Source organism: Amphibalanus amphitrite, unplaced genomic scaffold (genome assembly GCF_019059575.1).
Source record: "Amphibalanus amphitrite isolate SeventyFive unplaced genomic scaffold, NRLGWU_Aamphi_draft 000006F_arrow, whole genome shotgun sequence".
In the NCBI taxonomy this organism is placed as follows: Eukaryota; Metazoa; Arthropoda; class Thecostraca; order Balanomorpha; family Balanidae; genus Amphibalanus; species Amphibalanus amphitrite.
The window spans coordinates 1,065,729-1,089,170 of record NW_024881502.1 but is presented as its reverse complement, the minus strand read 5'-3'; the positions used below and the strand labels follow the sequence as shown (position 1 = coordinate 1,089,170).

The 23,442-nt window shown below is 45.1% G+C and overlaps 1 protein-coding gene across 2 annotated transcripts in view; it reads left to right on the top strand.

Annotated features, from left to right (window-relative positions):
* Positions 1-11,665: 11,665 nt before the first annotated feature.
* The window catches only part of LOC122377605 (1-acyl-sn-glycerol-3-phosphate acyltransferase delta-like), a 39,188-nt gene continuing 27,411 nt past the window's right edge, over positions 11,666-23,442 (top strand). Inside the window, exon 1 of one of the 2 annotated variants that reach the window (XM_043357858.1) lies at positions 11,666-11,800. Coding sequence is in view for 1 of the 2 variants with exons in the window: in XM_043357831.1 (XP_043213766.1) it covers positions 16,646-16,659 (14 nt within the window). In the remaining variant the exon portion in view is untranslated. Of the gene's footprint in view, positions 11,801-16,205; positions 16,660-23,442 lie in introns of those variants that run through there. The other variant, XM_043357831.1, reaches the window with a different exon arrangement.

Genomic DNA, 23,442 nt, shown 5'->3' with positions numbered 1-23,442 from the left:
CGGACAGTAGCTCTAAAGTTACAGCCAAGGCGACGCAGGAACTGTCAGTAATGTTTGATGACTATCAGGAAAAGGAGAAAAGAAAGTTGAACGTGGTCGTCCACAACCTGAAGGAATCATCAAGTGACACGTTTGAGGAGCGAACAAAGCATGATGCAGAGTCCTTTGAGATGATGATCAGGGAGGCATTCAACCTGAGAGTTACATGTGTCAGATCCTTCAGAGCTGGTAAAAAGATGCCTGACAAGGACCGACTGCTAATAGTGACCCTGGAAAATGTTGGTATCCGGCAAGAAGTTGTGCGACTGGCACCTCAACTTCGGAGCTGCGAGGCCTATGCAAAAATCTACATCAATCCCGACCTGACGCCAAAGGAAAGAGAGCAGGGGAGAAAGCTGCGTGAGGAGCTTGCAGTCCGAAGGCAGAAAGGTGAGAAAAATCTTGTCATCCGAAGGGGGAAAATTGTGTGTGCCGCGCTGAATGCTGGGGCTAGGTCTGATGGTCAGCCCAGGACAGACAGAGAGCAAGGTGGACAATCAAGACCAGCTGGTGGTGTCGAACAACACAAGGTCACTGCTTCACAAGTTAGACCTACTGATCAATGACTCGCTGTCCCCAGCAAGCATAGTTTGAAATGTGTATATACTAACGCCGACCAGTTCCTGAATAAGCGGGATGACTCTTATGTATGAGAATAGCTGGAAAGGAGCCTCATCTTATCATTCTGACAGAAGTTATCCCAAAAGCGCAGACCATTCCAATTTCCCCTGCTTTGTTGGCAATCCCAGGCTACTTCTTATATACCAGCTTTGATTGCACTCTGCCAAATTTGGGCGCAAGTGGCCTTCGCGGAATTTGTATGTATGTCTGTGACCAGCTACACGCTACCGAGGTGAAATTTCCAGCAACAGTTTTCAAAGAACAACTGTGGCTGAGACTACAGCTTAAGAACTCTGACAGCATGCTGGTGGGTGGCATTTATCGCAGTCCATCAAAGGAACCTGCAGCTAGCACTGATGACCTGTGTGACCTCCTCCGCCATGTATGCCATATGAACCCATCTCACCTACTTATCACAGGAGACTTTAATATGCCGAACATTGACTGGGATGCAAGGTATTCATCGGCTCCAGTGGGTCACTATTCACACTCATTTGTTGATGCGGTGAATGAGTGTTACCTGTTTCAACACATCAGACAGCCAACCAGGTACCGGCATGGTGAAACCCCAGGTGTTCTTGACCTTGTGATGTCAAATGAAGAGGGCATGGTGAGGAACCTCAGGTACTCAGCTGGTCTGGGAGCTAGTGATCATGTGCTTCTGGAATTTGACCTCATGTGCTACTCCATGTACCAAGACCAAGGGCGTAAAAAGTTAGATTTTGCACGTGCTGACTTCCAGCTATTGAAAAGTATGCTCCTCAGTGTGGAGTGGAACCAGCTACTGGTGATGGATTTCCTGAGTGGTTATGCGTTCTTCAAAGCTAACCTTCTCAGATGTATCCAGGACACCATCCCCATGTCATGTCCAGTGAAGAGGAAGAGGAACATTTACATCAACAGGAGAGCCCTGCAATTGAAGAAAAGAAAGGAGTTCCTCTGGAGGCAGTACGTGGCGTCCAAAAACCCGATTGATCTTGCTCGGTTTAAACGTTGCCGGAATGAGCTGCGAGCATTCACGAGGGACCTTCGACAGAACTTTGAACGCCAGCTTGCGGCAGACATAAAGACCAATCCGAAAGCTTTCTGGAATTACTCGAAGTCCAGGTTGAAGACTCGGTCGGGTGTAGACGACCTGCAGGACTCACATGGGACCTTGAGGAGTGACGACAGTGAAAAGGCTGCGGTACTGAACCAATTTTTCAGTAGCGTTTTCACCACGGAGAACACCAGTCACATCCCCGAGCCTACATGGCAGTATGAGGGCTCCAAGCTGGAGGACATTGTAATATCAGCTAACGTTGTCCACCAGAAGCTGAAGCAGCTGAAAATAACCAGTTCTCCTGGCCCAGATGGTGTCCCCAGCCGGGTGCTGGTTGAGACTGCTGGTGCTATTGCTGCCCCACTAGCCACACTGTTCCAGCAGTCACTGGATTCAGGCTGTCTCCCTGAGGACTGGAGGCTCGGGACAGTCATTCCAATCTACAAGAAAGGATGCAAGAGTCTACCCGAAAACTACAGGCCCATCAGCCTGACATCAATAATCTGCAAGGTGCTGGAATCCATTGTGCGCGACCAGATGATGAACTTTCTAAATGAGACTGATCAAATATCCAGACACCAGCATGGCTTCCGCCCCAGGCGATCCTGTTCCACCCAGCTACTGGAGACGATTGACGAGTGGAGCCGACTTATTGAGGATGGTGAGCCCCTTGACACCATTTACCTGGATTTCAGGAAGGCGTTTGACGCAGTGTCTCACCAGCGCCTGCTTAGAAAGCTCCGGGCCTACGGTGTTGAAGGAAACCTGCTGAGGTGGATTGCAGCCTTTCTTTCTGGACGCAAACAACAGGTTTTGGTGGGGGGCTGCCACTCACAGTGGTCACCGGTCACTAGTGGGGTGCCGCAGGGCTCTGTCCTTGGCCCACTGTTATTCCTGGTGTACATCAACGACATTCCAGATGTGGTGACCTCATCAATCAAGATATTCGCTGATGATACAAAAGTTTATCGCAGTGTATCTAAGCCATCCCAGATTCAGGACCTCCAACAGGATATCAACTCAGTAGTTGAATGGTCCGATAGATGGCAACTGCCATTCAACGAAGCAAAATGCAAGAGTTTGCACATCGGCCCAAATAACCAGGAGCACCACTACACAATCAGAGGTAACCGTCTCGAATCTGCCAGTGAAGAGAAAGATCTGGGTGTCTTTATCGACTCATCCCTCAAGTTTAGAAAACAGGCAGCATCTGCAGCTTCCAAGGCCACCCAGGTCCTGGCCGTGATTCGGAGGTCGTTCGCTCACCTTGATGAACAGACACTGACGCTGCTCTACAAGTCTCTTGTACGTCCACTCCTCGAGTATGGCAACGTTTCATGGGGACCGTTCAACAGACACGATCAGAGGCTGTTAGAACGCATCCAGAGACGAGCAACCAAGCTGGTGTCAGGTATCAGGAACCTGCCATATCCTCAGCGTCTCCAGAAACTCAAGTTACCTTCGCTCTACTACAGAAGACGGCGCGGAGACATGCTAACGATCTACCAGCTGCTACACGCGGGAGTCGACCTGGACCCTGATGACTTTTTGGCGAGGAGCTCAATGACTACAACTCGAGGGCACGGCTGGAAGCTGGCGAAACCTCAAGCAGCGTCTCGTGTGCGGAGGAACGCACTCTGCGTACGAGCCATCAATGACTGGAACGCCCTTCCTCGTCATGTGGTCCTCGCTGAGACTCTAACCCAGTTCAAATCCCGACTCGACCAGCACTGGCAGACCATCCATTACTCAGTGCCAACCCAAGATTTAACCTAGTGTATCCAGAACCTACTCGACGAGATCGGGACCTTCAGGCGTTGTGCCTTTCTAAATCCCGATAAGTGTAGGTAAGGTAAGGTAAGGTAAGACATTGAGTTGAGTCAAACAACATTTAGGAGCATAAGTAAGCTGACTCAACTTTCTAGAAACAATATTATATATATATATATATATATATATATATATATATATATATTGGCAGCATTACAAAGGTTCAGGGAAAACGGGACAAAAAGGTTGCCCACTGACATACATGACTTAGACCCAGCAAACCAAACACCACTTGTTAATTGGCAACAGGACAACTGCTTATCATTTTTAGACGTAACCGTACAAGCCACTCCAGACAAATATGTGACTAGCGTTTATGTGAAGCCTACCAACATCGGTAAAACGTTGAATGCCAAAAGTGAGTGCCCATCCAAATACAAAAGCAGCGTCCTACGTGCCTTCGTCACGCGGGCGGTCAAAACGAGTTCCACCTACGAGCTGATGCACTCAGAGTTCAACCGAACAAAGCAACTTCTCGTCAACAATGGCTACACAAACACAGAGATAGACGAAGAGATACACAAACAGCTCGATCATCATCAGAGACAACAAACTACACACAAGAGTGCGAACAAAGTTCATCACATCTACTACAAAAACTACATGAGCTCACAATACAAAACCGACGAACAAATATTAAAGAGCATTGTGAAGAAAAACACTGCATGCAACAGAGATGACGAACAGCTACAAATCAACATTTACTACCAGAGCAGAAAGACACGTCAGCTTGTCATGCAGAACAGCCCCGCCACACCCAAGGAGTCGAATCGCACAAACGTAGTTTACAAATACACTTGCCCCCACGAGGATTGTAGGCCTCGTGATAACAACTACGTAGGTGCGACCACGACGACCCTGAGTAGGCGACTCACGATGCACATCCAAGAAGACACCGGCCCAGTAGAACACTGGCTTGAACAACACAAACACAAACCCACTCACAAACACCTGAAGGAGAACACTGAGATCATCGCCACTGTCAACGACCACCATCGACTGTTCATACACGAGGCGATATACATCACCAGACACAAACCACCACTCAACATACAAAAGTACACAAACATCTCTCTGGCACTCTGGGGAGTGTAGAGATGATATGTGTCACGCCTGAATTGTATGTAGGAAACTGTGTGGAATGTCATGTAGATGGAAAGTGATTCAAATGGTGCGTGAGTGCTTCATGAAACATGCACGTTTGTAGTATGTGTGTACGATCATCGATCAATGTAAATAGTTGACTGTCGTATTTGCGCCAGCTTAGTGAAAGTGTTATGATTATGCCGTCACATGTTTTTGTTGCATAGCTATTTTCCTAAACGACGAATGAGAAGTAGCATATCCCGACGGACCCTGTTGATTTTGTACTCAGTCTTGAAAATGATTGTTTGAGAATACAATCGAAACGCGTCGACAAAATGAAAAACTTTAATGAATATAACTGAAACATTAAACTCGCTACCTGAAACAATCAAGAAAACATTCAACCAAGCCCAAAAACTCAACAAAAAACTATCAAAAGCGAAAGCTGCTTTGCTGTTTAATGACATCTGCCTCAAAGAAAATATCTTGCCCAAATACACCAATATATATATATATATATATATATATATATATATATATATATATATATATATATATATATATATATATATATATATATATATATATATATATATATATATATATATATATATATATATATATATGTATTTGAATACTTTGGGAGCAGGTTTTCCTTGATACATATTTCATTAAAGACGACAGCATGTTTTGTGTTGTTTAACTTTTTTGTTTCGTTTTCCAATCGCCGAATGACATTACGCTGTTCTGGAGAAACTTGAAATAAGCGTTGTCCAAAATTAGCAATGATGAAGATGTTCAGAACCAATTGTAAAATAACTTTCGCGTTCATTTGATATTATACTGAATGGGCGAAATTCGAGTCACATGATCGTTTTATTGAAAATTAATAAAGCTTTCGGTCTACATTGACCATCATCAGTAATTACACAGTTTGATGCCTATTTTCTTTTCTGACATAATGACACAAACGATAAAACACGCTATTTCGTACATACGGCACCACTTTTTTGGATACACGTCATTCTTGCCCTCATTAAAATACATGACATTTGAACATAGCATACAATATACGTACATATACATATGGCATACAATATACATACATAGCATACAATATACATAGATACATAGATTCAAGCGTCACTATTTCACATGTTTCTTAAACTACAGAAGTAATTTGTCTGTCAAAGAGAGGGAGGCTTGTCACAGTCTTAGTCTGGGTGTTGATAATCGGGGCTGAGTCACGAATGTAAATGGCTTCAGTCATTGCAAGTCTACGTTTGTCGTGCTGCCGTGTTAGAATTGTGGTGTTGGCAGTCAGGATGTCTCTTGTCAGTCTCATGTCATGTTCGGTTCGTAAGTGTGTTTTTGGTCCACCGTCTTGTAGGTGCATCGTCAGTCGTCGGCTGAGAGTGGTGGTGGTGTATCCAATGTAGCTTACGTTGCGGGTTGCACAGTCCCCGGTAGAGCATTTGAAACGGTAAACTACATTGGTGAGCTGAAGTGTTGAGATGTTTTCCAAATTGTTTCGCATAACGAGAGAAGATGTTCTTATTTCAAGTTTCTCCAGAACAGCGTAATGTCATTCGGCGATTGGAAAACGAAACAAAAAAGTTAAACAACACAAAACATGCTGTCGTCTTTAATGAAATATATATATATATATATATATATATATATATATATATATATATATATATATATATATATATATATATATATATATATATATATATATATATGTTACAGGCAATGTGTGGAATCAGGCATTCTATAGAATGCCTAGGCATTCTATAGAATGCCTGACCGACCAGGCATTCTATAGAATCCCTAGGTATTCTATAGAATGCGTGACCCACCAGGGATTCTATAGAATCCCTAGGCATTCTAAAGAATGCCTGATTTTCAGGCATTCTATAGAATGCCTAGGAAATACACGAATCTTTCCAACATATAAGTGTATGTTGTATAAGATTATGAGCACAGACCGACATGTAACATTATTATTTTCTGCCAGGCTACCTTGCGTTCAGCTATTTATGTTCATTCAGTCAAATGTTCATTCAGTCAAATTTTCCGGTCAGGTATTCCATCTGACCTTATTAGGTCAAATTGTATCAGGATTTCATTCTGAAAGTACAGAGTATTTATCTTAACGCCAGAAAGACGATGGTGGTAATGTCAATATCGGAAACGCCTTTGGTAAAAAAAAATACACAGAAAAAAATTGACAAATCGTCCATTTTTGGAGGTGTTTCTTCTAAGGAATTGATTTAAGGTCAAACTGAAGAAAACGGCTACGAGCCAAAAATGGACAAAAATTGGGCTGACCTAAAAAATGGCTTAGCTATTTATTTTAGAAATGGCACCCTTTCGAACATTGCCAAAGAAGAACTGAAGTAAAATTTCATAATTTTGAGTCTTTGACGACCTTTCGAATACCGCATGGCCCAGAAGTCAAGCTGGAAGGGGAGATCGAACAACACCTAATACGGCTCTTGTTACGGCCGGGCCACCGCCCAGACGTGGAATAATGAACCATTTATTCAGGTTATTCCCTGACATTACGGTGTAGGTTGAGCTGTCCATGTATGTATATTGAGAGTCGTTACACGAAGTGCTTATGACGACATAAAATGTGACCTTTGGTGTATTTTTCACCTTCATTTCTAACATCAGAACAAAACCATCGTCATTCGCAATCACTTTCGATTCAAGCCTACGGTCCACCCTCCCAGCCAACACTCTTCTAATGCAGCTTCGTATCTGTAGCAGCATAATCCTCCGAGGGTAACCGTTTAAGCGACTGGTTGGCCTGTGACTCTCCCGCGTGCCTTGCGCCGTGGCTCTCCCGTGCCAACGGAATTGGATCAGCTGCTGCTTGCGGCGCACCATTTGGTGGTCGGCATAGCCCAATACCTCCCTCGCTTCCTCTCAGCTCATTGCCCTGAAATGGTGTGAGGTGACGACCGGCCTAGGCCAACAATGAAAATTAGGTAAACAAATAGCATTACTGCCACTGACCCCTAATTTTCGAAGTGTGTTTCGGACAATCAAAATACTTAGGCATTCTATAGAATGCCTGGGAGCTTAAGCCAGGCATTCTATAGAATGCCTAAGCAGTCAGGGATTCTATAGAATACCTAGGGATTCTATAGAATGCCTGGTCGGTCAGGCATTCTATAGAATGCCTAGGCATTCTATAGAATGCCTGATTCCACACATTGCCTGTAACATATATATATATATATATATATATATATATATATATATATATATATATATATATGTTACAGGGAGTATGCGATTTCAGTTAGTTTGCAACGACCCTAGGGTGGTTGTAACCTCCCTGAACGATCAGTTTGTTTGCAACGACCCTAGGGACGTTACAAAATAACTGCTCGTTCCGGGACGTTGTAACGAAACTAGGGTCGTTGCAACCTCCCTAGTTAGTATGCAACGAACCTAGGGTTGTTACAAAATAACTAGGGAGTTTAAGAATTCATCGCGTCTTGTTTCACAGGAGGGCCGTCAACAATCTTGACCAATGAAAATCTTGTTTAATCTACATAGTTCAGTTTAAAAGAAAAGGAGAACAAAATTTGAACATTCAGCCAAGGAGTATATGTGGTGCCCGGGACAAAGCACGTTACTGTGATAATTTTGGCTGCATTATATCGCCAGCATATGCTTACATGTAGAAAATATAGTTACTGGGGTAGGTGTGATGGATATCCGTCGCTATCCGTTTGCGGGTCATCCCTCACACTTTTAGGGGTGCGGGTCGGATAAAACCCCTCGTTTTATTTCGCGATTATCTCGCGCTAAAAGCGGCCGATCGTGACGAAACTTTGAGTGTCCTCGAACTTATCTACGTTACTGGTTACACATTCCCTATACAGTCCATGATCCTGAAACCAATGGCATTTGATCTTTGATCTGATTTTTGAGACCATGGCAGACCGAAATTATTTGCCATATATGTTAGCGCACATAAAATTGCGTTTCCGGATTTCCATTGTGATTACATATAAACGTGCCAACATGTGAACTGATGGTTGTCCCATGCATCATGATGGGTTTCAAGTTGAATTGTCAGTTGTCGGCCAGGTCAAGGTCATTGACGTTTGGTGACTTCGGGTGACTTTCAAATTTTACGATTTTAAGGGATTTTTTTTAGCTTATTTTGAATCCAGCATTCGTTGAGACATTTGAGAAGTACGTAGGTATAGTTGTAACGCCAATGCAACTTGCTACGAAGCTGTCGCTGGTGGTTTAGGTACACCTGCTAATATAAACAGGTTGTGCGGGTGGGACGCTTCTACTTGACCCAAACTTACCCAACCCAGCCTGGCTTTATCCTCGCCCCCCCCCCCCCAAGTTTTTTTTTCGCGATAGCTCCGAACACGCCAGCAACAGAGAGCTGAAACTACGCATACCTGACCTTTGATTCAAGCCAGATCTCGTGATATCAACCAGATTTTCAGGTCGGGTCAGGTTACTGACCTATGACGTCATAAGTGGACGGTCCTCAGATGCCGCAACTTCGCAACGCCCTCAGTCCCAGAGGAGTTTTCATAGGGTGATGAAGCTTACAGTACGTGCATCTTCTAGAAGTCTCACATTGTACCTCTAGGATTTTTGCTAAAGATCACATGAGGTCAGGTCGGTCACGTGACCTCACCACTAAAAGTCCATTGAGAAAAATGAAAACTGCTATTCTGGCGCCGGGAACGATCTCAAAATATCTCAAGCACACGGATCGTGATTTAATGCACTCCTTGCAAGGTTAGATGCTTCAATTTTGCATTGTTGACGTTGCATGACGTCATTTATGACGTCACTAGGGTCACACGAGCTTTTCGTCAATAACTCCCGATCAAACTGAGCTAGCGAGACGGTTAAGCCACCGATGGACACAGGAAGACCTGCCGAATCGAATAATATGCAACATGACTTCCTTTGACCAATTTCGCGACCTAGGGGTCTTTGACCTGACCTTGACCCGAGGTCAACACCTCAAGTTGACCTCACCCGAACAAAAAGTATACCATTCGATGTGCGTAAGCAAGGCGAGCACGTTGATGCTAAAATCGCGCTCAGCGACTGTTTTTTAAGAAGTTATTAATCAAAAACCGAACCCGTGTCTTGGGTCACTTGACCTGACGGTCACCGGTTGACCTGAGACCTTAAACTCGGGTACTAGTTGCTGTGTCTCCTAACGGCACACACGCTCGTTTTTTCCGCGACGCTCTAACTCCATCAGGGGTGAAAAACGACGAGAGGGTCGTACCAACCCTCCCCCCGGCCGGCGCGTATGTAGAAAACCAGGTCCTGCGGTGTTAACTCTCGCCCTTATTGGTGTTTTGCTAGCCGCAAACGCACAGGGCGGGGATAGGTTATGGGTTGACCTTCCAGGTCAGGTCAGTGACTCAAAAGTCGAGAAAATCGGGACCTGTTAAAACTTTGGAGAGTTAGGTTGTTACGAGTTTTTTTTTCGGGGCGCTGATCACGAATTTCATATTAGCTTTGATCACCGATGATGTCTTGATGTTTTTAGGCCAGGTCGGGTCAGGTCAGGTCAGGTCAACCAGTAGGTGTCTTGCTAGCTGTCCATAGTAGGTGTCAATCATCACTGGCAGCTTCGTGACATGGTACGAAGGCGCCAAAATTACTTCTTTAATGTTCAAATGGGTGCTAAATTCGAAATCAGCTCCAAAAACTAGCCTAAAAATATATGAACCAAGAAAAAGTGAACTAAGGTCATCAAAGGTCAATGACATTGACCTGACCTTCACGTGACCTTGACACCCACCATAATGCATGGGACCACCATCATTTCACATGTTTGAACGTTTATAATCACAAAAAGACTGGAAACGAGCGGATAATGGCCGTTTTTACGAAGGGCTTCCTGGCGAATGTCCATCTAATTTGCACAAAACTGCACCAACTGTGCACCTAATCTGCACAAAATGTGCACTAGATGGCCGTCGTGAAATACTCCCAAGCTGAATGTTTAAATTTTGTTCTCTTTTTCTTTTAGACTGAACTAGATTAGATTGAACAAGATTTTCATTGGTCAAGATTGTTGACGGCCCTCCTGTGAAACGAGACTCGATGAATTCTTAAACTCCCTAGTTATTTTGTAACAACCCTAGGTTCGTTGCATACTAACTAGGGAGGTTGCAACGACCCTAGTTTCGTTACAACGTCCCGGAACGAGCAGTTATTTTGTAACGTCCCTAGGGTCGTTGCAAACAAACTGATCGTTCAGGGAGGTTACAACCACCCTAGGGTCGTTGCAAACTAACTGAAATCGCATACTCCCTGTAACATATATATATATATATATATATATATATATATATATATATATATATATATATATATATACATATATACCCCGCTTAATAACTTAGTCCTGGCCCTGCTCCGGTTTTTTTCACCCACCCCCCGCTCAACAACTTTTTTATCTGAGTCAATTTTGAGTCAACTCACTTGACTCAACAAAAAAATTGGGTCAAGTTTGAGTCGACTCATATTTCTATTGTGCTGCTTGAGTCATGAGTTGAGTCAAGGGGAAAATCAGCTCCTTGTTTGAGTCAGAGTTGAGTCAAGGCTTTCTGAAGTTGAATGATGAGTCGAGTCGGCATTTTTTTTTTTTTAGTCGAGCACAACCCTGCCCTATATCGACTGAAAAGGAGATAAATGCCGTTGCGCCCCCGCTCCCCCAACGGGACGCGGTAAAAAAAAACGACTGTCTTCACAATCGTGACTTTCAAAATTTCAAATGGAACGTATCGATGATGACACTAGTCTTAGAACATTGGCATCCAAATCCATCTCCAGAGTGACAGCGAAGTAACATTGTCCATAATCGTTCCATTGGGCAGTCACGGTTGGTAAGGCAGGAGCTCCACTGGCGAGTCGTTCAGGCCGAGTGGGACAGTGTTGTTTACTCGGGCTCGGACCGGCTGTGCTGACGGCAGGGGCGAGTCAGCGCAGCGCCGCCGGACGGCACTGTGTGTGGTGTGGCACGGGGCCGGCCGCTGGCCCGCGGGGTGGTCCGCCGTCCCCGTCCGGTCAGGGTGGTCCCAGCCCCGGCGGCCGACCAGAGAGCAACGCACCCGTCGGCACTGGCGACACCCCAACAGCGGACCGCGACGGCGGCTAGAGGTAGGGTGACCTGAGGCAAGATGCCTCAACCTCATCATAGGTTAAATCCCTGATCGATAAATCTCGGAATTAGCAAAGCTCTTGGGAAACACTGCCCTGAACAACAAAGATGTGCTCATTAGATTTGCGGACTGGAAGAAATCATGACAACATTGTGTAGAGGCATAACCAAATATGAGCTTTGGATTTTTGTCACTACTTATCAGAGTCTTCTTTGCTGATGCACTTCAGGTCACCGAAACTTATTTGTTTTGAATAACTAGGGGAAGTTGGGGGAACACCGAATACTTTTTTTCTGACGCCCGTAGCACGCAAGGTAGACAACAGAAGCTATTCTTGTTGGCGTCATTCGATGATTGGAGAGGCCAGTCTTTTGCCTTTCAAACACACCAGGCGCATTTGATGAATTCGCATACCGTTAAGCGCACAAACTAAAAATATCAAAGAAGTGACTTTTTCGGCGTTGCCCCGGACTGCGGGGAAAGCCGAAAATGGGAGAAATGATCTACGGGGAATGTCGAAATTGATGTTTTGCCATTTTATCTCAAACTTTATCCAGAATTCATCAAAGCTGACACACGTTTTAAGAGCTTAAGGACGCTTGGTGCACACTGGAAGTTATAATTGTATGATATAATAAGAAAAGGCCAGGTAAATCATTCCTTATCGGTAACAGGCCGTTGTGTCGGTTGAAAGTGTGATTTGTGTGACTAAAAATATGCGTTGCTATTCTACAGCAGTAAAGTCCACGTAGCGTGCTTTAAAGGGAGATAATGAGCATTCTTTTTTCTTAAATAAAAATTACTCGACATCTATACTATTTCTACTGTAGTTACTATAAAATATGAAAATTTCCTAGCACATTTTCGTATGTGAAAAAGGTTTTTATTTTTGCAAAAAAGAAGCAGTACTTGCAGTACTTGTAACACCCACCGAAATGCGTTGTCCTTCTCTATAAAAAAGTCGCAGTATATGGCGCTTTTGTTTCAAACAGCGACGCTTGGGTTTTTGTTTATGTTATCGCCTTGTCGTTGCTAGGTTGTAGGTAAGGATTCTAATTTGAATTAGAGTTAATTCGGTTTAGAATTAATTAGATTCTAATTCGGGGGTACATAGTGCCTACTCTTCTTTGTTTCCAAGTATTATTTTGCGCCACAAATGAACGGCATGCGCCAGAAACGCAGCCAAATCTTGCGATTGCGACTACGAAATTCATTATTTTGGCGTCAGAGCCTGAAGCGAAAAATACAAGCATATTTATTTCAAAAAGACTTCAGGTTTGTCGAACGGTGTTATGAGAATTTTGATAACAGTACTGCATAAGTTTTTCAGTGATGCCGCAAAAGTGTTGTAGGTATCTATCTTCTTTTATTGTGCAGTCGGCGGGACCGATTCAAAATTGAGTCGTTGCTACTAAAATAGCAGCATATGGCGTCAGATGATGAACTGGAAAAATAGTTGCGTAAATTTAGACATAAACCACCCCCAAGCCATGAATATCTTTTGAAGGCACTATAGACGACCATTAACTAACTAGATGTGATGAAGACTAAATGTAAGGAATACGCTCATTTTACAAAATTACATGCAAGTACCAAAAAGTGATGTAAGTACTTATTCAACGGTCATTTTCAGCGCTCCCCGCAAACGTGACTTCAAGTTGAGATATTTGCGGCAAGGTACCGAATTGAGCAAATGGTTTTAATTTACATAATAACTTGTGTTTTGTCAGAAAATGGTCCTAACTCAGATTTTGTGGAAAAAGGTCATTATCTCCCTTTAACGTGAGTAATTGCACGTTTTCGGCATTACCCTAGCCAGCCATACTTTCATTTGCAGGCCCATAATTTTTCAACGTGCTGTATAAATTTCAAATAGGCAGCACACTTATGCAAAGACATGCTGAAGATTACTTGACCGAATTGGCCAGACAAACGGTAGCATAATGAGTATGAAATACAGCTTCAAAGGCGCATGTAGTACAAGGGAAACGTACCTTGAAAACGCTCTTGGCGCCCTCACAGCCGAAGTATTCCGAATGACGACTCGTAACAAACATGCGATAATTGGTAGTCACTTAAGCTTCAGAGCATCACTGACAGGTGGCATTCATGTCGTACGGTTTTCGAAATATCTCGAATTTCGGCTTTGCCCCAACTCCGGCATTGCCCCAACTTCCCCTATATATTTCCTAACCCGTACATCTGGGGCTCTACAACTCTACAGATCCCCTCCCGTTTTTCTGCAATATCTTCCAAATCACTTGATGTGTCGACGCCAAACTTTCCATACCTTCGGCTGCATCAATTTAACACCTTGTGTCAAAATATGAACTTCGTAGCTACCATAGGTCGGCCGGAAATGACGTCAGAGTGACATCATGTTGGGGCAATTTCCATGCAAAAAAAAAAAAACATTGAACCACGGCAATCGCTCCCAAGAGCTTAGTTTTTAAGGTAGACCCAATTTCTTTGCATGAGAGGATTCAGAATAGACTGCGCTATCAGACTATTTCTCGGATTTTCAAAGTTTTGGAAAAGTTGAAAATTATATATACCTATATATATATATATATATATATATATATATTATACCAGTAAAACGCCTTTTGGGCGACCAACGGAGCGAGCGAGAGGATGGGCCTTGCACGTGCGAAATTGCGAGGGAGTACCTCCAACTAACTTGTGCACTGCACCCTACTAACCGGTCTTTAGCGATGTGCCAAATTTCAGCGCAATCGGCCTAGCCGTTCTCGAGATCTGGAAGCGGCACACTGCACATGCGCACGTGCAAGCGGGGTCCAAACTGACTTTTGCACGGCACCCTACTAACTGGTCCCCAGCCGTGCACCAAATTTGAGCGCAATCGGCCCAGCCGTTCTCGAGATCTGGGAGCGCCCCCTGCACGTGCGCACGTGCTGTAGCACCCCAACCTTAACACATGCAGATGAATTATCTGATGGAGACCTAACTGTGTACTGAGTTTCAATTCAATCGGCCCAACCGTTGTGCCGTTATTGAGGTTGCAATTTTGGGGGTTCTTAAAAAATGTCCAACTTTACCACGCGCCACGTGCGGTGGTTGGCAAGAACGCATGGTGGCCATCACACCACAGAACTTTTACGTCCAAGTGACATTTAGTAAAGAAGACCGCTTGTCAATCGGATGTCCCGTTCCTAAGATATTAGCTTTTGAAGAGCGTCCCCACGGCCGGCCGCTCATACTCAAGATTTTCCCTTAATTCAGTATGAGACTCCGCTCGCTTCGCTCGCTCCGTAATTAAAACTCAAAATTTCTAATTTTATCTTTCTTTCAAAAAGTTTTAGACTTTTCGAAAAACCGGAATAGTTATATATGATGTAACACATGTTTATGACTTACTGTAGCAAGTTTTAGCCAGATATCTTCAAAAATGGCCAAGTTATACGCATTATAGCAAACAATTCACATTTTTTTCAAATTAATTTGTCAGCACGTATTTGACATCGTACACCAATATAAAGAGCACCATCGTGTTCCTGAGCTCAAATTGCATCCGATAGACGCCTTTTTTGTTGAAAAATTTTAACTTTAAAATTTGACTTTTTTACCTGAAAGTGACTTGACTTAAGCCAAATTCAACTCCAAATGACATCGAATGACATAAACGACATCGAATTCGAAATCTATGGCCTAAATGGACCATAAAACATGTGTCACGTGACCGAGGCATGATATAAGATTTCCGTGACCTGTGATGACCTGACCCTGACCTGAAAGTCAAAGTACAAGTTTGATACCCTCAGGGTATCTAAAGCATCTGTTCACGTCACGAGTGTGTAAACCAAAAATGAGCTTGATCGGAATTGTAAGCCGGCGGCCAGAGCTTAAAACGTGAACAAGCCAAACATTGATACTTTGACCTGACCTGTGACATCATCGGTGACCTCAAGGTCAAAGAAATTAGGTTTCGCTCGACAGTTTTTCCGGGGCTATCAGACACCGTTTGAACTTTGACGATCGGGCCAGTAGTTTTCATGAAATGCTCCATTTATTTCGCGTTATATTCTGCAAAATAAAGCAGATCTTGTCACTTCACTCGCACGTGCCAAAACCCCTGAACCTTACTCGCAACGTCGCCATTGGCGGCAGAACGCCTTCAATCAAGGGGGGGGGGGAAGGAGGGGCACTGCCGACTTTTGGTCCCATTCTTTCCATGCAACGCCCTTAGGGCTTATCTTCAAAAGCCAAAATCAAAGGGGGGCACGGTACCACGGTGTCCCCCCCCCCCTTCCACCGCCTATGAACGTCGCCATACATTTATTGGGAAGTTGCCACTCAACTTCTGTGACATCACAGGTTACTATCATCACAGATACCCCATATCCACGCTATCTGGCCGACGGCCGGGCGGACCCTGCCCCCTCGATCCGAGCTGCGGCCTGTCGCGCGGCGCCATCGCCGGCAGCGCTGCAGGACTCGGGGGCGCGGCTCTGCCACACCAGGACTCGGGGGCGCGGCTCTGCCACACCAGGAGCGCTGCAGGACTCGGGGGCGCGGATCTGTCACACCAGGACTCGGGGGCGCGGCTCGACCCGGGGCTCAGCCCCTGCGCAGGGTGCGGCGCGGTGCTGCCAGCAGCTCAGCTCAGCCCCTGTGCACGGTCCGGCGCGGTGCTGCCAGCAGCCCAGCTGTGTGGGACAGTCGGCGCGGTGCTGCGAGCAGCTCAGCCCCTGTGCAGGATCCGGCGCGGTGCTGCCAGCTGCCAGCCCAGCTGTGTGGGGCAGTCGGCGCGGAGTAGAGGGAGAGACTGCGGTGGTGGGCGGCGGCTGACAACAGGCGGGCCAGCAGCGGCACAGGGGCAGAGATGGCCTCCTCCCGGTGAGTGGCTGCTGACCGCGCGGGACACTCCATCTAGCCCAAACGCCACCGAGGGGTTCGACTTGGGGTGACGTGGTCGGTGGTCATCGCACAAGGCACAGACCATTATTATCTTAGCCGATTATCTTAGTGATCTTAGCCGGCAGCACATGGTTCACCCTAGCGTTATTTTCAGTCGATCAGATCCATACCTACACTGAAAAAGTTTTTACAATTAGACAAGTCATCCCATCCGTTACCCGTTACAGCACCTATACCTGTATGCTGCAATAGGTATGCTGCAATAGTATAATTAAACGCCTGTCTATAAGCCTATTAAACCGCGCATGACGGGTATTTTCCATAACTCGGCTAACTGGGAGGGGGAGGGGGTGGGGCCTACAGAGCCCGCCCTCCTATCTCCAAACTCCTGGGCTGATCGTCAAAATTCAAATGGCGTCTAATAGCCCTGGAAAAATCGTCTAGCGCAACCTAAGTTCATTGACCTAAAGGCCACCGATGACGTCACAAGTCAGGTCAAAGTAAAAATTATCAGCATTTTGGCTCGTTCACAATTTAGGCTCTGGCCGCCAGCTGACAGGCTCGATCAGGCTCATTTTTGGTTTACACACTCTTTGACATATCCTTTAGATACCTCGAGGGATCCAAACATGTACATTGAATTTTCAGGTCAAGGTCAGGTCATCCTAGGTCACGGAAATTCTACATCATGTATCGGTCACGTGACACATGTTTTATGGCCCAGTTTTGTTTATGCCATTTGAAGCCATTTTCAGCTGAATATGCTGAGGTCAGGTCACTTTAACCTTCGCCCCAGTGGGGGGGGGGGCATATGTTACCTTACCACCCTGTCGCGTTTTTTGCGTGTGAATAAAAACCACGGCGCGTAGCAACGCGCCGCTTGGGTTAGCTTTTGGTACATCAATTTTGGGCAATGTGTGAAATTTTTGACTCCAGGTCATGTCAGGTCAGGTCACCAGGTCAAGTTAACTGACCAAACCTAAAAAAGTTTGCAATCATGTCCAGCCTGCAGTGTTTGTCAGAAAGGTTTCAAACTTGGTGGATTGCATGATGTTATAGGCGCCTACAAGTTGTATATCTCGGATTTTTTTTATATCCGTGACCTAAGGTCAGGTCAGTGGCGTGGCCTTTCCATTACAAGTCAATGGAGAAAAATTAAAATGCCTCTAGATCCGTGTGTACGCATAGGAACAGTCCAAATATTTCAGAATCACAATGATTTGGACCACTCAATGACTTGGACCAAGGTGTCATTTTTCCTGATAGCCTCTAGAAAGGTCATCCGAGGTCATTTAAGGCTACAAACAGATTTTTGCCAATAACTTGCGATTGGAAAGATATAGAACGCTGGGGATGGTCTCATTGTGTTTGTCTTGCCGAGACGCATCGACTGATATGCAACATGACCTTTTCCGGTCAGGTCATGACCTTGACCTGAGGTCAAATTTTCAAGTTGACCTTTCAAGGTCAAATTATAGTTCATTCGACGCGTCTCGGCGAGAGGAACACGATTCTGGCAATAGAAATATCGTGGCTTTTTGTAGTCGAAAGTTATTGTCGAAAAACACTTTTCGTAAAACAGCTATTTTTGGAGTTTTTGCCCTCTGGAGGCTAAACCGTTGACCTGAGGTCAATTTCGATTATAACCTTATCAAAAGAAGAGTTCAAAAGCTATCGATTGCTTTTCCATGCGTTTTTCTAGCTACCATTGTTCCTGAGATAACGGCATGTTTTCTGAAAAATATAATGACCATTGCCAAATTTTGACCTTTGATGACCTCTGGTGACCCCAATATTGCTCTAAGATGAAAAATGACCGTAATACTTTCAAACGTACGCATTGAGAGCTATCGATTGCTTTTTACCGCGTCTTTCTAGCCCTCTTAGTTTTTGAGTTAGAGGTAGGTGGTAACATATGCCCCCCCCCCCCCACTAGGGCGAAGTTGGCTGAGACCGCCACTGGGGCGCGGGTTAAGGTAAAAAAGGTCCAAATGTTTAATTAACCCTCGCTCTGGCAGGGGGAGTTGATGCAACCGCCCCTAAGGTTTTTCAAAGATAGCCTAACGCGCCGCCAAGTTTGGCACAGCCTATATGGGGCAACCTTTTTACATGTGACTTGAAAATTTTAGGTTCGGGTGACCTTGGGTCAGTCAGGTCACCAGGTCAGAAAAACCGGTACAAAGTCATGGTCAAATTTCAATTTGAAATTTTGAGAAACAAAAATGGTGTCTATCAGATGAAGTTTGAGCTAAGGAACCCGAACACCACGCGATCGTGCTATTTATTTTGCTGTACGATGTCAAAAACGTACTACCTACTGGAAAATTGACTTGAAAAAATTGAACATAGTTAACTATTCGTATTCGGATTCGTACTTGTATTGAGATCATCCATGGCAACTGATGGCTCTTGTCAGATCTTATAAATATAAGGAATGTCACACATATAAAACAAGCATACAAACGAGTGAGCACACAGAGGCGGATCCAGCTCAGAGTTTTTTTTGGGGGGGGGCAAACCATAACAATTTATCGATTCTTTCCATGCCTCGTCCATAGGCGTAATGTTAAAATTATGCCGTTGGGGGGGGGGGGGCAAATGTCCATTTTGCCCCCCCCCCCCTGGATCCGCCACTGAGCACACACAAACACGCACACACCTGCACACATGCCTGGCACTCTGTTCGTCAGTTTGGAAGTAAATGGATGTGATGGCACTTCCGGCGGCGACCGAACGGCGGCACGGGAGGCCGGACTAGTTAGGTCGCGCGGCAGATCGTTGTAGAGTATTGGCCATCGGCAGGAAACGGCGGCGGCCCATCTCAGTCCTGGACCGGGGCACTGACAGTAGGTCGTCCTGCCGCGTGGTGCGCTCAGTGTCCACACGCGCCGCGGCTACAGTGGTGAGTTCAGCTGCCAGCTGCTCGGGCTCGCCCCCCGAGCGCCACACTTTGTGGAGTGAGCATAAGGTGTGGTAAGAGGCCATCTCTCAGCGCCGAGATAGCCCGGTCTCTTGAATATATCTGAAACGCGGTCGTATTTTCTGCTGCCAAAAAGCATGCGGCCTAGTCAATAACTTTTTGAATTCGAGAAAGGTTACTTTTTGCAATTTCCATAAACCGAGATGCAGTACCGTAGCTGTGAGAAGACCAGGGCACATGGATTAGCGTGGAGAGCACAGCCATGGGTAGGTGCCCCCGCAGATGCGACAGACCAGTCAAAACTCCAAAGCAGCGGCTAGTAACAACAGAGACGTGACTGCCCTGCAGCTCAACGAGAGATCGAAGTTCAGGCCTATTTTTTTGCCTCGGGTTGAGGTCTCAGAACGTGTTCGCGATAGGTAACCGTGATGTTGCTTAACCCTCGCCGGCCGAAGAGGAGGGGCGGGGGGTGCCTCCCCCATTGGGTTTTTCGCGATAGCTCCGAACGCGCCGGGGATAGAAAGCTGAAACTTGGCATACCTAAGTCAGTGCGTAGTTATTGAAAGCGCAACCATTTGAGCACCCCTGAGCTGACACACGGTACGTACCGTATCGGTCACCCATAGCAATAGCACGGTAACTATAAATAGCAATAGCATCAAAAGTAGTGAGTTATGCTTGAAAAGATGGATCTCCCTGATGCAGGACTGCTTGTCGATCGGTCGAGCGTTTGATGGGACATGGTTAATTTAAGGCTTTGAAAAGCGTCACAAGTCGAGTTGGGCCAGATTGTACCGCTCACATGAAAATTTGCTTCCATTGTGCACAAATGAACTCGCTCGCTCTGCTCACTCGTAAAATACAATGCATTTGTTTGATGCACACTCCTCGCTCCTCAGGCAAATATATCATATTTGTTCTTACCAATTTTACGCTTTTCCTCAAGTTCAAAGACCGTTACATACATACATCTATGGTTAGGGGAAAGTTGGGTAATATCGGCCAGTAGGTAATATCAAGATTACTTTACTACTCGGTTATATCGGACAGGCAGTTATCTTCTGAACTCTCCCCCAGGTGCATACGCAAATATCTTATTTGGAAAAAAGGTAGCACTGAATTTCCTTTGTCACCACCTCCTCTCGCAGGCAGCTTGCCGCTAGGCTGTCATACCTAATTGTTTTACGATAATCGCCATTTGTCCTTCCATCCATACCTACAACTTATTAACTACCTGTTATAACAGGTAGTTAATAATCTCTGCGATATATCGCAGAGATAAAGAAGTTGTAACTGCCAAGTTGTACCTTTTCCACTTACCTGAACATTTCTGTTATCGATTATGGGCCAACTATCTGTGTTCAATGTGTTTGTTGCTCCCATTTTGGCGCATTTTAAACGGCCTACGTGTTTGTTATTATCGGACACCCATCCGATATTACCCTATGGGGGGGAGGTGTTTGAACCCCCCTCCCCTCTCCTAACTCGGCTCCTGGGCCACGGAGCGACACGCGGAAAGTGGCGTTCGAAAGAGCAAGAAGCCAACGTATAACTCGGGGACCAATATCAATATCAAGACTCTTGCAGGATCCATTTGGACGCCCGTCCGTAATGTGCTGCTGCTGTCCGATAATACCCAAGTACCTAGCTTTTTTTCTTTAAAAGATCGCTGCGCTCCAACGCAACACCGGAACCTCAGCAGACTTTCTAAAAACAAAGTTTTGGGCTTTCTACATATATTTAAATGACTCCCAGTTACATAAAAATGATAACCTTCAGGTTACAATGGCTTGAAGTTACCCGTCCGATAATACCCAAGTTTCCCCTAGGGGAAGGAGGGTAGATTGCGCCACCTTAAGGAAAAACGCTAATTGTAAGAAAACCGCTGGAGATATAAGCATGCACTGGTAACCATTTCAAAGAGGAACTCATTGGCTACGATTTAAGAGCCTCCCGATCAATTAAGAATGTTTCGTTTGCTTCTGACAGCTGCTTTTCAGAAACATGGAAAAGGGGCGCATTTGCCAACAACTTCCGTAAATTGCGCCAGGGGATGGCGCAATTAGAACCCAATTGCGCCCTATACTTTAACATGGCTAAGTGAATGAGACGGAATGCATACACCCCGGCAGTCTAATGTCATTGCGGCTTACTTAAACATTTATAATGTTATTCAGGCTGGATAAATAATAAATGTAGATATAAATCGCGATGTTTTTTGCCCAGGTAGATAACTTTACATGTGTCCGCACGCTTGTAAAAGTGCAACGAAAACGTTTACTGTAACCGACTAGATATATGTGAACGTCTGCGCCTATGTAGTTAAATTTTCAATCGTTTCTCTCAAAATTAATAATTTTTATCGTTTTGACAACTTAATGACATCAGTTTTTACTTTTTATCATAGCTGTCACTTCTCACGCCTGAGTCCATGTTGAAAATGTTGTATTTTGTCAATTACACCACAAGTCGTAGCCTAAATGGCAGCTGCATTATAAGTTTGACGAGAGAAATAATTTACGGACTGATGACAGCGGGCTGCTCCCTTGCCTGACATTAAACTCCTTATTCATTGCAATCAGTTAATGATGCATTCATACTGTCGTGATACAATGGCTACGCCATTATTTTATTTGCGCCCCCTGGCGCAATTGCCATGGGCGCAATTAAAATTTAGGTACTTTTTAATAAAAACGTAGATGTTATCATAAAGATGTTGAAGGAAGTTTACTGTTTCAGTGAAATACAATGAAAAAAGGTTTTTCTTTCTAAATGTCACTCTGAAAATCACACAAATATCACAAATTTTTATAGCCAATGGTTCAAAATACTGCAAAAAAGCTAAGAAAACGCCATAACATCTTTGATGGCGTAATGAGCGTTGCTGATTGGCTTCTTCGGAGAGTTTGGGCCATAAAATGAACTATCCAGTGGCGAAAATAATGTTTTCGAACACAAAATTCTAAACATACCATTGAATCCGTGGGAATGTTGGTGGGTGCAATTGGTTAGGAGGGCGCAATACACCCACTTTCCCCTGCATATACCTAACATAGGGCCTAGGGGTCCACCTGCAAAGAGGGCAAGGGGGGCATCGGACCCCGGACCCACCGTGCCCCTCCCATCAAAACACTCTGCCTGGCTACGCCACTGTGAGCGGATCATCTATTATTGCATTTTAACCCTCGCATGTGTAGGGGGGGGGGTCGGATGGACCCCCCCATGGTTTGTCGCGAATAACTCGCGTAAAAAGCGGCCGATCGCGACGAAACTTTCAGTACCCTCACATTGATCAATTTTACACCTACCCTGAAAATTTCATGACCCTGACCCAAATGACCTTTGACCTGTGACCTCTTTTCCGAGACCATGTTTGGCCGGAATCGCGATTCTGCGTATGTCGGCTCGCATTAGCCGCGCGTTTGCAAGCTTTTCGTGGTTTCAAACGTTCAAACATGTGATTTGATGTTGCTTCCATGCATTAGGGTGGGTGTCAAGGTCACCTGAAGGTCAGGTCAGGTCATTGACCTTTGGTGACCTCGGGTGACCTCGGTTCACTTTTTCGAGCTGAACATGTTTCTAGGCTAGTTTTTGGAGCTGAATTCGAATTTAGCAACCATTTGAACATTTACGAAGTAGTTTTGGTGCCTTCGTAACATTTAACGAAGCTGTCAGAGGCGGTTGACACGTACTACGAATACCCGTCACGACGCCTACCGGTTGACCTGACCTGACCTGACCCGACCTGCTCTAAATGCTTAAAGACATCATCTGTGATCAAAACTAACACGATATTCGTGATCAGCACCACGAAAAACCCCTTAGCAGCCACGCTTTACGAC